Raw genomic sequence first — 16,628 nt, 5'->3', positions numbered from 1 at the left:
GAAATATGGTCAGGTACAAACAAGGTTTTAAACCAGTTTGTTAAAACGAACAGCTCTTGGTTGAACCTAAGGCACTGTAGCTCTTGGTAATCCATTCATTAACCTGTAGACCTACAATTAACAAGAGCTGCTCAGTGGCATTTATCCTTTTAGTCACGTCCCATCTTACACAGTGTAGGCAGCGAAGGCTGATAATATATCATGTCGACAGTAATGCTTGTGCCTTTCTTAATGCAATTTGTTGATTCACTCGCAAATTCTTACAAAAGGCACAAACACGACAAAAAACATAAAGATGCAATTTTGTCAAATATGTGGATGTGCGGCGGCACAGTGCAAACTCACCGCTTGTTTGTTCTCACAGCCTCCAGCCTTCATCTCAAAACCAATCCACAAGCAATCAATCAGTGTCAGAACATGAAAGTGCAGACTCGTGCACGCTGCGCTCGTAGGCGTTCCGTGTCTGTTGTCTGCGCCGGAGCGCTATTATTTCGACAGATTAGCGGCAGGCCTGAGGTCACTGACCTGCGTTAGCGAGCTCTGTAGCGCTTTGTACTAGCGTACGGCTAGCTGTACTTGAGAATTCTGAACGGATCTTCCTATTCTTCATTCGTCCGCAATCCTATTGACATTGAAAGCCTGCACAGGCAGTACATGGGACCTTTCAGCATTTCGCTTTGTAATTATTTTGCTTCACAAAGGTTATGTGTGATATTTTTCAAGTAATTTGTGAGTTATGGATGTACGTGAGGTGCGTGAAGGGCCCCTAGGTGTGTGTTTGCACCAGAGTGAGTAGTTATGTATGCCGAGGTTGACATATTCGGGCGTTTAGAGCAGGGTGCACGAAATGGCCATTCATCATTAGTACGTTTGTTTTAATGGACCCCTCCTCTCATGGGCTTCTGGTCAGTGCTTTTCAGCCTCCCGATCTCTGCGATCGGGCGGCACAGATAGATGCATCGTCCTTCACCTGCTGTCCCTGCCCCTAACCTCTAATCTGTAATGCGGTCTTCTCCGGCGGCCATGTTGTGCCGTGCTTTATCATAGATCACTTCTGTTTTTCCCCTGTGCGAGTTTATGAAGCGGTGAAAGACGGGTTTCGGGGAGGGAGAGATACACTCCTGCGGGCCATTTATGGCTGTAAAGGCTCTTGTGAGCATCCGTGATTGGCATTTCTGAAGCATCATCAATAGGCTTTTATTGCATCCGCATACCATTATGTTCTTCCTGGCAAGCGCTCAAATGAAATCGAATTAAAGAGGGTTAGTGTGAACACTTCACAGTCTGCCGCTCAGGTTTAAATCACAGGGTTTTGGGCATGTAGAGGAGAGATGAAAAGTGTAGTGCCACATATTCAGAGAGGATGGGAAAAAGCTGTTCTCTGATTGACGCCATTGAAATGCGAATGGGAAAATAACGCCAGTCACATGCCTGATTATATACCTAGCTTTAGTGCAAGATAAATATAGTACAGAGATGGGTTCTTTCATTTCGAGATCACACATTAAGAATTGCGCAGCGATGACACAGAGGAATACCGGTAAAAATGCTTTATTTTCTTATAATACAATTATTTTTCAAGGATCATTAGCATAACAATTTGGCAATTAAGTTTCATAGAAAATGTTTTTGGCATGTCTCTCATTCGCTTCATGGATCACAACATGGACACATGTAACCTTTGACCAAAACCTGTCTCGGCATGATTAATAGTTTTTTGTATTCCAGATTTTAAATCTCTCAAACATTTAGATCACACCGTATATTAAAAAAGCAATAAAGTAACACTTTAGGGAGCAGTGTTTATATTATGTGTAAATATTGATGAACAGGAAAATTATTTCAAAGTGTATTTCTCAATTGCTCCCCCAAGAACTATACACATTTATTAATTCATTGTATTTCACTGTAATTAATTAATATTACTTATTACAAAACACGCACAATATACAAATTCAACCTCACTTTAATTTACAATCTTCATGTTACTGTTTATGTAAATTAGAAATTACTGTATAATAGGGCCTTACTAATGAACTACATCTGTTTACAGTGTAATTATTTTGTGGTTCTGCTTACATTTACATACAGTTTTTGTATGTTTCTACTTCTTACATCAATAACTAAGATTACTGTTTTACACATTCAATGTTCCCTTAAAGCCTTGTTTTTTTCCTTTTTAAATTAAGTTTTTTGGCTTTCTGTTTTCTTCGAAAGGTTGTGTACAAGAACAATGACGTAAGACTCGAGCTGTCTAGGCTAGCCAAGCTAGGCGACCCCAAGATGAAGGTGAGCGGTGTGGTGGCCTTCAAGTGTGAGAACGTTGCCACCCTGGACCCTGTCACTTTCGAGACGCCGGAGTCATTCATTACTCTTGACAAGTGGTCTGGCAAAAAAGCTGGTTCAATCTCCTTTGACTTCCGCACCACCGAGCCCAACGGCCTGCTCCTCTTCAGTCACGGAAAACCCAAGCCGCAGCAGCAAAAAGACCCCAAGAGCCCCAAGACATTGAAGGTGGATTTCTTCGCCATAGAGATGCTGGATGGCCACCTGTACCTTCTGCTCGACATGGGCTCGGGTACCACCAAAACCCGTTCCGTCAACAAAAAGGTCAATGATGGGGAATGGTACCACGTGGACTTTCAGAGGGATGGAAGATCAGGTAATATTCTTGATGAGTGGATTAGGAATGTTTTCTAATGAGTGGATTAGAAAATTCTAAATCAAATTTTTGTTTATAGGCATGTGTTAAAAAATCTAGAAAACGGGCAACCGAATAAAATGGAGGAGTCTCATAAGTCATTTATTTAAAGCTGATCCATTCATAATTTGTCATATAAAAAATGTGATGTTTGTGGTTGGACACTCCAAAAAAAGAAAAAGAAAAGAAAGAACTCTCGACCGTCCCTGCTCTCTCTCTGTCATCTTCCCTATATCAAGTCACACAGCTGTTTCTTTCTTCCAACGTACTTTTGATATACTCTATGTATTGGTTCGATTTTGGCTGGTATTCAAGGTCTACAGAAATATTGACACAGCAAAGACAGCAGTGTTCCCTCTCGCTCGCATGAACAAGCTCATAAACGCGCCTTCCGGAGCGCACTGTCAGGCAGACATTTGAATATGAACAGTACCCGCAGTCTTCCTGTCTTCCTCCTCCTCGCTCTGTCTTCTCTGGCAGAGTTTCCATGGAAACCACATTTGGTTTCCCAAAGGAGGAAGCGAGTTAGTTCACAGCTTTGCCAAGTAAAGACATTTCATCGCTAGCTCGCCCGATATTCCCTTTCTCCTCACACGTAGATACTGTTTGCATGCAGTCCAAAGTGTGGCCTTCAGTTAATTTTCTTGTTTCTATAAAACCCTGAAAAAAGCGGGAAGAGGCCGTATTGAACCGGGGTGATTGCCTTTTTGCGAATCTCTCAGCTTCCCACTCCGGATATAGAAACGCCAGTCACCCACATTAGTTCTAACATACATCAGGAGATGGAGCTTTGTGGAGAAAATTAAACGCCTCACGGAGCAATTTTTAAATCAGATTTCTAAAGAAAGACTCGTATTTTTGTTTCACGCCCAACACTTTATTCAACTGGGAATGGGTTCGACCTGGTTAACAGAGTAGGGGCTTTTTTCCACGTTTCTGAATTATGTTTTTCATCAAATCATAGATTTCATCCGTGGGGCTCGGTTTGATCTCATTCTCTGTGGATCGTTGCCATCGCACATGCGTGGCAGCCATTGAGGTCGGGCACAATTGAAAGTTAAAAGAGAGAATGAACGTTTTCTCTTAGTGCCATTTTACGGGAATATGAAACGGCATTGACAGATGGGCCATTTTCTCACAGGCCTGCGGATTGAACCGTGTCGTTCTGCTGCCTGCGTGAATTGGCTGCCTACACAAATACCGTTTGATCATATATGGACAGACGTCGACCGTGTGTATGTGGGAAAGCTGTTTTTTATGCATGTGTATGTATGCAAACATAGATGTTTGTGTGACGGCATGTGGGTGATACAGTATATGCTTGTGTCATGTTCAAAAGCATGTCAATGTGATCCATGTAATGTCTGACTATTATATCTGCAACGTGTTGGCAAATTGGCTTGAATGGGTCAAACTTGTGGAAGTGGGCTGAGTATAGAGTAAAAACTCAAAATTAAACGTACTACATTTAAACAATAGTTAACCCAAAAATGAAAATTCTGTCATCAATTACTCTCAATGCAAGTCAATGGGTACAGCTGTTGTTCTTTAAAATATATTATTTTGTATTCTGTAGCCATACATGTTTGAAAGGACAAGAGAGTGAGTAAATTATGTTAAAATATTTGACTCGTGCATCTTGGGTCTATTTGGTTGCTTATTGATCTCAAAATCAAATAGAACAGGATAGAAATAGTGAACGTCAAAAAAACGCAGAGAGGAAAGTCCACCACATGCCACAGTGTGTGTTTGTGTGTGTATAGAGTGAATTCAGGGCCGGCATTAGGCAGAGCTGTGTAATCACTGTGCACAGTGAATAGAAGTCGGGATGATGGAGAATGCTCATTACTGTTGACCCGCGGGAGATGTTTGGCTCCTGTTTAGGGCAACAGTTGCCAAGTCCGCAGAACAGGACAAGATAGTGTGTGTGTGTGTCGTATGTGAGAGAGAGAGAGAGAGAGAGAGAGAGAGAGAGAGAAAAAAGGGGAGAAACGGCGTCGTCATGCCTCATCAAATCCACGCAGACTTATTACAGGCTTAGAGGAAAATGTAATTCTTATTTACTAACACTGTTAGCATGTTAACAGTGGCATCTCTATGGTGATATATCAAACGCAGAAGAATGGATGGGGGTTTCTGTCTCCATGTATTTGTTGAAACAGGTGTCAGGGAATGAGTTACATGCAGTATAGTTATAATTCACAACGCCACCATGTCTGGCCATTTAGCGTTTCTCTTGTGTCTTTGGGTGTGTCTGTGAATAATGAGTCAGATACGCAAGGCCGTAATCGGTCTATGGAATCACTGTTAATCTCCGGGAGAATTTTTCTGCCTCTTGAGGTGCGTGATGCAGAATTGAGCTTGGGCCCAGAGCTCTACATCACACAGTGGAGCGATACTGCAGCCATTTATTTCAATTCCCACAATAGCCATTAATGATGAAAATAACTTGCAGATCTATAAACAAATAGATCATTTACTATCCCTGGCACTTTTATAAATACACAGACGTGCATACTTGTTAACAGACCCGCTGTTTTCTCCTGTGATCAATTTATAAAAGTGTTTTACTAAAAATCTGTGTATTTTTAGGACAGAGCAAATGGATTTCTAAAGCCATTTAAAAGCTGTTCCCTATCGATACTTCACTCGTACTGCGTAGCAGGACGCTATGGGAAAACGTATTTTTCTCCGATAACTGAAGCAATTCAATAGCGCAGTGAAAACTGCACGCTCATTGGTTGGAAAAAAGTAAAACTTTAAACCAATGGTAGCGGAGCTGCCGGACCAATGGCGATGGTACCCGCCAGAAAGGGCGGGGCTTACGCCTATATAAGCCGACGCATCGCCGTAGGGTCCTCAGATCTCTTCTCCTTCAGCGACGACTCTTCTTCGCTTCCCGAGACTGACTGACTTCGCAGTCGAGAGAGCACCTGCAGCGGATTCGACCTCCTGCTCAGCGGCTTCGCTTCAGCGGCTTCGTTCAAGCACTTTCTGCCGAAAGACCTGGATCCAGACCCGTGGCGACTCACCCCAAGCCAGCTCCGACGCAACAGCCGGTGAGAACCCCTGCTGCTCAGAAGGCTCCGGGAGCTGACGGTCGTCAACGCTCCCGATCGGGACAGCGCTACCCGCATCCCCCACGACAGGGTCCCCGGCCTAAGATCACGCTGGACCCTGCGTCTCATGCTCCCTCCTGAGACCGATGCAAGGAAGAGGAAGGCTGCAAGGAAGAGGAAGGCTACAGGGCCCGCTCCGGCTGGCCCTCCTTCAAAGACCGCTCTCATGTCTGCCCAGTCACCCCGTTCAGTTCCGGGTGACGGCAAAGTGTTGATAATGTGCAAGGTTGTAAGTGCGGGGCCTGTTCTAATGCCCACACAACATACCGCAAAATGTTTAATAAAACATTGTCAAAAAAAGAGCAATCTTCCTCTTCCATTGTCCTTGGGAATCAAGCCCCCAAGAGGCGGCGTACCTCCCCATTGCACCCAACCCCTTGCCACGCGGGCCAAGGCCTGGCGAGCCATCCCCGGTGTGTCAGATTGGGTTCTGGGTATAATATCTCGAGGATATTCACTCCAGTTTGCTCGTCGACCCCCGCGCTTCCGCAGGGTCGTCCCCACCCGAGTACAGAACTCAAATTCACACGTTCTGCGCACGGAGTTGAGGAACTTACTGGACAAAGGAGCCATAGAAATGGTTTCTCCAGACCAAATCGAATCAGGCTTCTACAGCCGATACTTCCTCGTACCAAAGAAGGACGGCGGCCTCCGCCCCATCCTCGATCTCAGACATCTGAATCGCGCCCTTATGAAACAGCGCTTCAGAATGATCACGATGAAGCAGATCCTCTCGCAAATACGCCCAGAGGACTGGTTCTTCTCTCTGGATCTGGAAGACGCATACTTCCACATCCAGATAGCCCCCCGTCACAGACGATTCTTGAGATTCGCCTATGAGGGGGTTGCATATCAGTACATGGCCCTTCCATTCGGACTCTCTCTAGCTCCCCGCACTTTTACAAAGTGCATGGATGCGGCTCTTTCCCCTCTCAGACAGAAGGGAATCCGCATTCTGAACTACCTTGACGACTGGCTTGTTCTAGCCCAGTCGGAGGACGTGCTACGGTCCCACAGATCCCTCCTCCTCAGCCATTTGAAATGCCTGGGCCTCAGGATCAACCTTGCCAAGAGTGCACTGTCCCCCAGCCAACGTATATCGTTCCTGGGGGCAGTCTTCGACTCAAATCGCATGACCAGAATATCGCCAGAACGAGCTCTGGCTATTCGACGACTTGCGGCCTCATTCACACCCGGGAAGTCATTCCCTTCACACCCTCATTCACACCCTCTGCATCTCAGGTGCTGAGTCTGGGCATCCTCCGGATGCGCCCCTCCAGTACTGGCTGAAGCCGAGAGTTCCTCCACACGCTTGGCGTCTTGGACGTCTACGTGTTTTGGAGAACCAAGCCTGCGTAACTGCCCTAGCCTCGTGGATAGATCCCCTTTGGCTAGAGCTGGGTATGCCCCTGGGCTCCACGTGCAGCCGGAAAGTGGTCACGACAGATGCCTCCAACACGGGTTGGGGGGCTCTGTGCGACGGCGAACCTGCCTTCGGCCACTGGTCGAACCAGGAAAGAAGCCTCCACATCAACTACCTGGAAATGCAGGCAGTATGGTTGGCTCTTCGCTACTTCCTGCCAGTCCGATCAGACAGCATGACGGTGGTATCTTACATAAATCACCAGGGAGGCCTCTCCTCAAGACGCCTGTTTTCCCTGGTATTACGCCTCTTGGAATGGGCCCAGTCCAATCTGCGCTCACTGAGGGCAACTCACGTTCCAGGCAGACTTAACCGGGGGGCAGATATGCTATCTCGGAGCAACGTTCCTTCGGACGAATGGACGCTCCACCCCATGTCGGTTCAGCGAATCTGGCAAATCTTCGGCAAGGCAGAAGTCGACCTTTTCGTTTAGAAGACAATACTCATTGCCCAACGTACTTTTTGAAGGGCAGGGACGCCTTGGCCCACACTTGGCCAAACCGGCTCCTCTATGCTTTTCCCCCAATCACTCTCTTTCAGCAGACGATCAGGAGGATTAGGGATCAAGCGCACCGAGTGCTATTGGTAGCCCCTTTGTGGAAGAACCAGCCTTGGGTCGCAGATCTCTCTCAGCTGCTAGTAGCAGCCCCGTGGCCCATTCCCCTGAGGCGGGACCTCCTCTCTCAGGCAGGGAACACGATATGGCACCCCCAGCCAGAGCTGTGGGCTCTACACCTTTGGCCTCTCGACGGGAGCCTATGGACCTCCAAGAGGGCGTCCTGAACACCATATCCCAGGCTAGAGCCCCGTCCACTAGACGTCTCTATGCCCTCAAATGGTCTGTCTTCACCTCCTGGTGTACACCACGCGGCGCTGACCCGGTGTCCTGTGACATATCGCTGAAACTGTCAGTCTTGCAAGAGTGGTTGGAAGGGGCAACACGGCAAGGAACGCAGTACTGGTTCCCATATCTCAGGGAACTGAGGTTACGTTAGTAACCGAGTACGTTTACAGGCTTTAAATATCAAATCTGCATTTGCAGATTGACTTCTCCAACACATTAAATCAACAATCATTAATGTATGTGATGTTAAATGGATAGTTTACCCAAAAATGAAAATACTTTCATCTTTTACTCACCCTCTTGTCATTTCAAACCTGTATGACTTTCTTTCTTCCACAGAACACAAAAAGATATTTTGAACAAGGTTGTGAAACTCAACAGCGACAGTACCCATTCACTTTTATTGTATGGATACAAATCAATGCAAGTTAATGGATACTGTCGCTGTATAGCTTCACAACATTCTTTAAGATATCTTCTTTTGTGTTCTGCAGAAGAAAAAAAGGATTTTGTTGGGTGAACTATCACTTTAACTAAAGGCAGGAAATGCGACAAGCCTTCCGATTTGCCCCAACCAAGCTTCTTTTATGTGCGAGACACATCAAAAGTAAAGCTTTTTGAGCCACTTCACAGGCTCTTTAACACATCGCCTGCCAAACCTATAAAAGCGCCCATCACTTTATCGGCTGCCGCCTGACCCCTTAGGTACAGTCACACTAATTTGCCCTTATAATAGAGGCTGCGTTCTTGTCTCTCAAGAAGAAACATTCTGGCAGGGAAAGGGCAACATCTCTAATTCTAAGCCTGCTTTTATTGAGTTTGGACTGTGTGTCGGACACTAATAAACAGGATTCAACAGTGGCCAGAGCTTTGTGTTAATCCCTGGCTGTTCTCTGCTTTCTTTCCAATAATGGCTTTTGCTTTTGTAACTGCCTTCAAGGCGTGAATAATGGTACCGCATAAGGGTAGAAAATGAAAAGAAAATTCTGAATCGCTGGCCTGTTTGCTGGAGTGTCCACAAAAACAATGAGGGTTATTATGGAACTCGTGAAAGTGTTTTACATTATTAGATCGAATAAAGACTTGCCTCACCTGAGAGCATCTTTTTGTCATCATTTCTTTATTAAACACTGTTACAGTTCAAGTGGTTATTTCAGAGGTAAACCGTAAGATGGAGAATGAACTAAAGAGTCTGTGAGAAAAGTGTTTTGGGAGATTAAAATCTTTGTATGACTGAATCGGTCATAAGCAGTCAATTGGAAATGAATAGGACTGATGGATTATGTTATTATTTGCCCTTTAGATAAATATGATTATCCAGTGAATCTTTTACAATTGTCTACTGTTGCTATGGAGACTGGTTTTTGAATCTTAGTTTTTTGTATAATGGTCAGTATTGTGATATTACAACATCCATTTCATGAAACATGAGAGCATGTGCCAATAAGAATCCTTCAGTAATGTTTTGATAGCGGATTTCCAAAAATGTGTACCACATACAGTATAGTATCATTAAAAAAGTCTTTAGCTAAAACTGGATCAAGATGTTTTTTGGGAATATACAGAGATTGAATAAAGATTATATAAACTGAGCAAAAGTTAATCAAATGATAAAACAATAATGCCAAAAACACAAGGCAAGAAATACAATATATCAAACGCTAAATCAAGATTTAACAAGTTTAGATGCTAAACAACGCAAACTTAGGAAACTGAAATTGAGAGATCTGTATTGTCTTCCACAATGTCTGTGTGCTCCGAAGGCAAAAAAAGTTATATTTAGAGAAAAAGGAGAGTCAATCTCATCACCCTTAAAGAGTCAAATTTGCATTCGTAATTTCTCATCAAAACTGAATCAAACTTCTTTAAAAAGTTGCCATTACATTAACCAATTTCATTTTGCTCCTATGGTTTTCTCACAGGCACCATCTCGGTCAACTCGATCCGTACTCCCTACAATGCTCCCGGTGAGAGCGAGGTCCTGGATTTGGATGACAAACTCTACCTGGGAGGCCTGCCAGAGGATCGCGCTGGGCTGATCTTCCCCACGGAGGTCTGGACCGCTCTGCTGAACTATGGTTATGTGGGCTGCGTGCGAGATCTGTTCATGGACGGTCAGAGCAAAGACATCCGGCGGTTAGCGGAAACCCAGAGGGCTGTGGGGGTGAAGCCGTCCTGTTCTAAGGAGCCACCAAAGCAGTGCCTGAGCAACCCCTGTCTTAACAGTGCCACTTGCAGGGAGGGCTGGAACCGTTATGTGTGTGACTGCTCTGGGACGGGCTATTTGGGCCGCTCTTGTGAGAGAGGTGAGTCACTGCATAAGAGTGCATGCAAAGCCTATTATTCTTCCTCATTATGCTGGGGGGAAAAAAACACACATTTTTTCTTATTTTTTGAGTAATAGCCCCAAGTTCCAAATGAAAAACACAAAAGATATTTGGACACTGAAGCACTTTTGTAATAACAATATTTAATATTTTGTTAATAAATCCAAATATATAATTGTACAAACAATGTTAAATCTTTTCTCAGAACTAACTTCAAGTCTTAACTTTTGATTGACTTTTAACCAACTAGTCTTACAGTCCTTTGTAATGGTTCTGTTTAGTTTCATCTGCAGCCATGCTTTTTTAATATAATTTTTATTTTTTGTTATATAATGCAAATACATACAAACAGAACAAAAAGGGTGACTTTGCTGTCAACTATTAGGTGCCGCTGTTGCTGTGTTATTCATCACAAATCTTTCTCAAATATTGAATCGTGGCGAAATTGGTGAAGAATTTTACTTTCATTGAGGACAAAAGGAGGAGGCTAGGCTTGTACACTCTTTTTCTCTCGCGTATAAAATAATCAGCCACGACTTGTAAAGGCGTTTCACTCATTCAGAGAAATGTTGTCCATTGTGTTGCATAGAGGAGAGATAGCGCAGGGGAGAGCGACATTCACTGCTTTGTCACCTCGGCCCCGGCATGGAAAAATATCTCTTATTTGTCAGTTCAGCCTTGACAGCGAGGCAAAAAGTGCAGCCAAGCTGACGTACCGTTACCGTGGTAATTGTGTTTCTTTTCAGTCCGCGTTATCTTTGGAAAGAGGCACTCAAGCATGGATTATGTTTAAGGTTTTTGATTCCCTCCCAAGCAGAATTTTAATTCTGTTGTTTTTACGGATGAACAAAGAAGCCAGTGCATCCCTCCCCATTCTAGAAATGGAGTTAGCATGAGCTATTGTTTCATTCTGTTCTTTCTGTACTGTCCAGTTATGGGTCTCCATCCCTCACAGGCGCCTCTGTACAGTATATTTTGGCTGGCCTCTGTGAAGTGCTTTAAGCTATACTGGCTAATTGTTTAATGGAAGAGCATCTCTCTTAAGCTTGTTGATGTTGTCTGGACACAGTATCGCCCTGCAGCAAAGCCACTGCTTTGGTAACAATCAATTATGTTTGCGTTGTAGCTTTTTGTCGGGAATTATGGATATGATCCGGTCAATTAAGCCATCACAATGGGTGATGTTGTGATTGCTAGTTACTCTAGCTAAAAGCAAGTACCAGAAGAGGATGAGGCAGTATGGTGTTGTAAATATAGGGATGTATCTGTGATACACTGCAGCTCGGGCCAATATAGATAAGAAATAATGACTTTTTTGGAAATTGCTAAAAAACAGTAAGGGACTAATGCAAAAAAATGATATTATTTCGTCTTAAAGAAATGAAATAAAAAAGCATTAAAGCCTAAAAGTGGATGTTGAGCACACTGGGATGTAGATCAGATCGATCTAAACAGAAAACTCCTGCTGAAACTAATGGATTTTGTTGTCTCCAAAGAGAATGTGTTTATCATCAGAAACAGAGCTTTATAAACATACAGTATTATATATAAATAGCAATTATAATGCACATACTGCAACTATAAATATTTGTACGTAGCTCTGAGATAAATATAAAAAGGTAATAAATCATTTTTGCATTTCATATGTGCATAAACTAAATGAATGTCACTATGCATTTTTCACACAACATTTCATTTTAAAATTACCTTGTTTATATGCATGAACATAGCTCTCCTATCTTTGCTGTTTGAAACAGTCACGCTCTTAAAGGAGCAATGTTGAGATTTAAGCAGCATCTAGGGGTGAGGTTGTGAATTGCAACCAACAGCTCACTCCACCTCTCCCGCTCCCGTTGGAAGCACTATGGCAACTCACACTGGACAAACATGTGGTCATTTGTTATGCCCTTAAGTTAGGGTCGATGATGGTTAAACTACTAAAATTTTAATAATGTCATTAAGCCAGTCTTCAATAATCAATAGACTGTAAGTGAAATAACTTTAAACATTTACATGCAATAGCATTAGATACAAACTATTAACAGGTTTGTCTCAGCTTTTCCATATTACGCGCATATTACATATTACTTCTCCAACACGATGGTTTAAAAAATTTGAAATAATAAAAGTTATATACATTTTTATTAAATTATATACATTTTAGAGGACTAACAGGCTAGGCGGCACCGGTGCCCTCATAAGATTCCATCATATAATTTATATAGACATAGAAGGGTAATATCGCGAGTGGGCAGGGCGCCATAAGTTACGTTAAGTACGCAGTAACGTTGGTGAGTTGTCGTTGAAATTTGAATTTGAAAAAGATGGATAGGGGCTAAACATAGATAAAGAAAGATGGAAAAAGGAGATGGTCTGTCAAGGGATGCGACAGCAACTAAATATGTGGATGGTGAAAGGCAAAAGGTAGGATTTAAAATGTGACGTCTATTCTTGCAAATACAATATTAATGTTAACAGACTAACGTTAGCTAGCGAGCTTGCTGAGCACCCGACCGTGGAATCATGAATAGATTTGCTACCAAACTTGGAGGCTTGCAAATATAAATGTTGACTGGCAAGTGTTTGCTAACTTAATGCAAAATAATGTTGCTGCTGATATCTACATTTAGATTTTGGTTAAACCCTATTGTACCAATGCCATTCATGAAATATCTCAATTTTATTAAAGTAAAATAAGAACTGGTAAATATAAGGTAGCATATGCACAATAAATGACTAGAAGCTGGAAAACATTACTTATGCAATAAGTCTGGTTTATCGTGGATTTGTTTTTACCATTAGCTTCATGTTAGCTCAGCTGTGCTGTCAGACATACAGGCTACTTTACATCTGCTGGGTGACATGGAAGCTGGAAGGGCCACATTTCTCTCTCTTTAAAGATCCGTGCTATATGTGTATGTATGTATGTATGTATGTATATCAGCACAAACCTTTAAAGAGAGAGAGATGTGAACCTGTAATGACTTTTCTATATGTATGTGTGTGTCATATTTGTACTTTTTAAAATAAACAAGAAAAAGAAAGAAATGGCAGAGAATTTTTTTTTATATATTTGTGTTCATATACCATATAATTATGGTAGGCTTACAGTAGCTGTCTGATATACTTTTAAAATAAACCTTTATTATTTCAAGCCCATACATGATGATGTCCGGCACACTTTTTTATTTAGCAGGGGGGGGCGCCAAAACTGTTTCTGCATACCCCCCTAACATTGGGTAGTTGCGCCCCTGGTTGAGGAGATGTAAAATAATAATAATGAACAGATTCAGATGTTCTCAGAATGTGTAGTTAAGCTCACAGTTGGCCCTGCCCAGCTGTGTGAGGTGAAACAAGCTCTGTGCATAAATCCATAACCACCCAGCTGCTGTTAGTGCTTGACTTGCTTGGCAAACAACAGCCCCAGAATAACATCTGCCCCAATTTCCTCAAATTTCCCCAAGACTTCTAATGGGCCTATGAAAAGCTGATGGTCCCGCAAAGTTTTACCTTACAGCATGCTTTGTTTCGGAAGCCCAAGCCCTAGTAGGCGTCAGTTTGATTGCCTTCAGCCACACCTGCCTGAACGTACGGATGGCAGGTCGTTCACGTTGATTCCCGAGTCGGTATTTGTTTCATTACCTCGTCCTCCGTGCTCTTCTGGACCTCGCGAGGTGTGCTGAAAAATTTGAACATGCATTTACGGCAAAGGTTCCATCGGAATGCGGGAACTCACCACGAGCTAACCTGAATAATGCATGATGCCTCTGAGCCAACTCATCCTGTTTATCATGATTGTTGAACACACATTTCCCTAATCCCTGTGGCAACCATAGCTCCTGCTTGCTGCAGTGTTCTGCTGTGGATACTGCTTGGCAGGGGAGGGGTGGCCTGCAGCTCCACCGTGTTATTCTTGACTTTCTGGATGTCGCCTAGCACACTGAGATGCGTCTTGGTAACTGAACACGGAGAGCCTGATAAAATGACATCATGATTTAAAGAGGAGGTCTTATTTGCAGGGAGATTTGTCTTTTGCTGGTTTCCTCTGGCTTAACAGTCTTGATGCTTTACAGTTCATTACATTGATGTATTAGTTTAATGAGATACATTTGACAGAAAATGTATAACACTGTTTGAGAGGTGCCTAGAAAAATGTAAAATAAATGATTAATACGATTCATCTCGTGTTGTCCCCTTTGATGCTTGTAGGTGATATGACAACCCTATTTTATGTATGTATGCGTTACTGAATATAAAATAGTTGGAATTAAAGCACATGTGAGAGCTTGTTTTCAAGGGACAGGCGGAGCAGGGCTGTGATCGGCTCTATTTGCATGTGTCTGGTGGAGGAGGCAGATGGAGGAGCAGATGGAGTGAGTGACCAGCCATGTACACTCCTCTCTACCTGTGCTCCTCCAGTTTCGTCTCTCCTGTTACATACCGGGATGAAGACGAGTTTGAGCAGCTTTTTTGCCGGGTTAGCACTTGTTTTGACATGGAAAAATAGTCCCGAAACCTTTATAGCATGCTGGGAGTGTTCAACGACAGATAGTGAATAACCGCATAACAAAAGTTTGTGTTTATAATAATATGTGCATATTTATTTTATATTTATAAACATTCACATACCTGTAAATATATCTTTTTAAGAAAAGAAAATACACACACACACACACACACACACACACACACGCACACATGTAAATCATATATAATTTAAATATTAAATATATGTTTATATGAACGTGTTTGTGTTTATAAATACAAAATAAATATGCACAGATTTGTGAGTTTGGTCCACGAGTGAAAATCTCAACATTCAACTTCAGTTTTTTTATTTGACATGTTTCCACATTGGGGCTTTGAGTGTACATTTTAGTGTAGAGGTTCAAACACTTATTTTACAAGTTCACAAATTAAAATCTGCATGCTCTCAAGTTTTGCCACTGATTTACCTTCATACTGTTCTTTGCACCCGGGGTATGTTGTCATAATGACTCTGAATCCTCCTGTGATGCATCTGTAACTGTCTGTATTGTGTCTAAAAAAAGTCTCCTACTTGTAGGTCGCTTTGGATAAAAACATCTGCCGAATGAATACATTTAAATGTATAGCCACTGCTTTATATTGTTAGCGAACAAACTACAGTATATAAACAAGTCAGATTGTTAAAATTGTGTTCAAAGAGAGTTTGTTTTCAAAAAAGAACACAATATTTGAGAAAACATGACTACTCTATCTGCAGAATAATTTGCGGTCAGCTGAGCTCTGCCAATCAATCCTTCAATCCTGTCACCCCCCCCCCTGTTCGGTCTCCGTGTTGTTTTCCTAGCGTGTTTCTTAATTTGAAACCTCAATAGACCTTGGTGAGGCACAGTGAGCTTCTCTACCATCTTGTCCAGATTGGATGTGATGTGTGTGCTGTCGAGCAGTGCGGATGCCATGCCGTTGCGCTGCCCCGCTGTGTGACTGCATGGCCCTGTTCGAGGAGGCAATGAGGGTCTTTCTGAACCACTGGCCATACCTCTCTTTTCATTATCCTCTCCCGTGGCGTTAGACTGCTCTGCTGGAGATGAGAAGGGGGCTCGTTTGTCAACCTGTCATTATTTTGAGACCGGCTCCTCTTTGGTGCAGGCCGCGTTGGGGATTGAGGTTAAAGGGTACGGTGGGATCTCCAGCCCAGGGGAGGTGGGCAGTGTGCTTTGTGGTGGAGCCCAATAGTTAAAGTCAACATGAAATGCGGTTTTGCTCTCGTAATATGACACATTTCAGAATGAAATGGAACGTTAAATGAGACCAAAAAAAGTAGGGTGGGATGTGAGTCTATCCATTGGGAATTGAGGAGATTGTGCAAAGTGGGCGTTCTGTAGCGGTACAGAGTCAGACTTGAATGCAAATTTGCTGTGTATGTGCAACATTGAAGATGAAGGTCATAGTCAACCTCAGTAGTATCAGAGCTAACTATTTTTTTTCTGAGTCATTTTAGAGGAATAGAAGGTTCCTGAAGAATAATCACATAAGGTACATACATTTTTTAAGTACAATACCTGGATTTTGTATTAATATTCGAAAATAAATGTGAAATATGTGGAATGTTTTACACATTTAATGTTGAAATATGGAATGGAATGAGTGGAGTATGTGAACCTTTAGCGGTGTAATATTAGAATGTTTTTTCCGGGGATGTGAATCCTCTATACTCCGCATCGGTCCT

The 16,628-nt window shown here is 42.8% G+C and overlaps 1 protein-coding gene across 4 annotated transcripts in view; it reads left to right on the top strand.

The window, feature by feature from the left end:
- The window catches only part of nrxn1a (neurexin 1a), a gene marked incomplete at its 5' end in the record, with an annotated part of 147,715 nt that overhangs the window by 63,515 nt on the left and 67,572 nt on the right, over positions 1 to 16,628 (top strand). For all 4 annotated transcript variants that reach the window (XM_079475757.1, XM_079475758.1, XM_079475760.1 and 1 more), the window contains 2 exons: positions 2,218 to 2,662; positions 10,010 to 10,393. In XM_079475757.1, coding sequence (XP_079331883.1) covers positions 2,218 to 2,662; positions 10,010 to 10,393 — 829 coding nt within the window. The remainder of the gene's footprint in view (positions 1 to 2,217; positions 2,663 to 10,009; positions 10,394 to 16,628) is intronic.

Source organism: Barbatula barbatula (genome assembly GCF_947034865.1).
Source record: "Barbatula barbatula genome assembly, chromosome: 16".
NCBI lineage: Eukaryota > Metazoa > Chordata > Actinopteri > Cypriniformes > Nemacheilidae > Barbatula > Barbatula barbatula.
The sequence above is the reverse complement of the archived record's forward strand: the minus strand, read 5'-3'. Positions and strand labels throughout refer to the sequence as shown.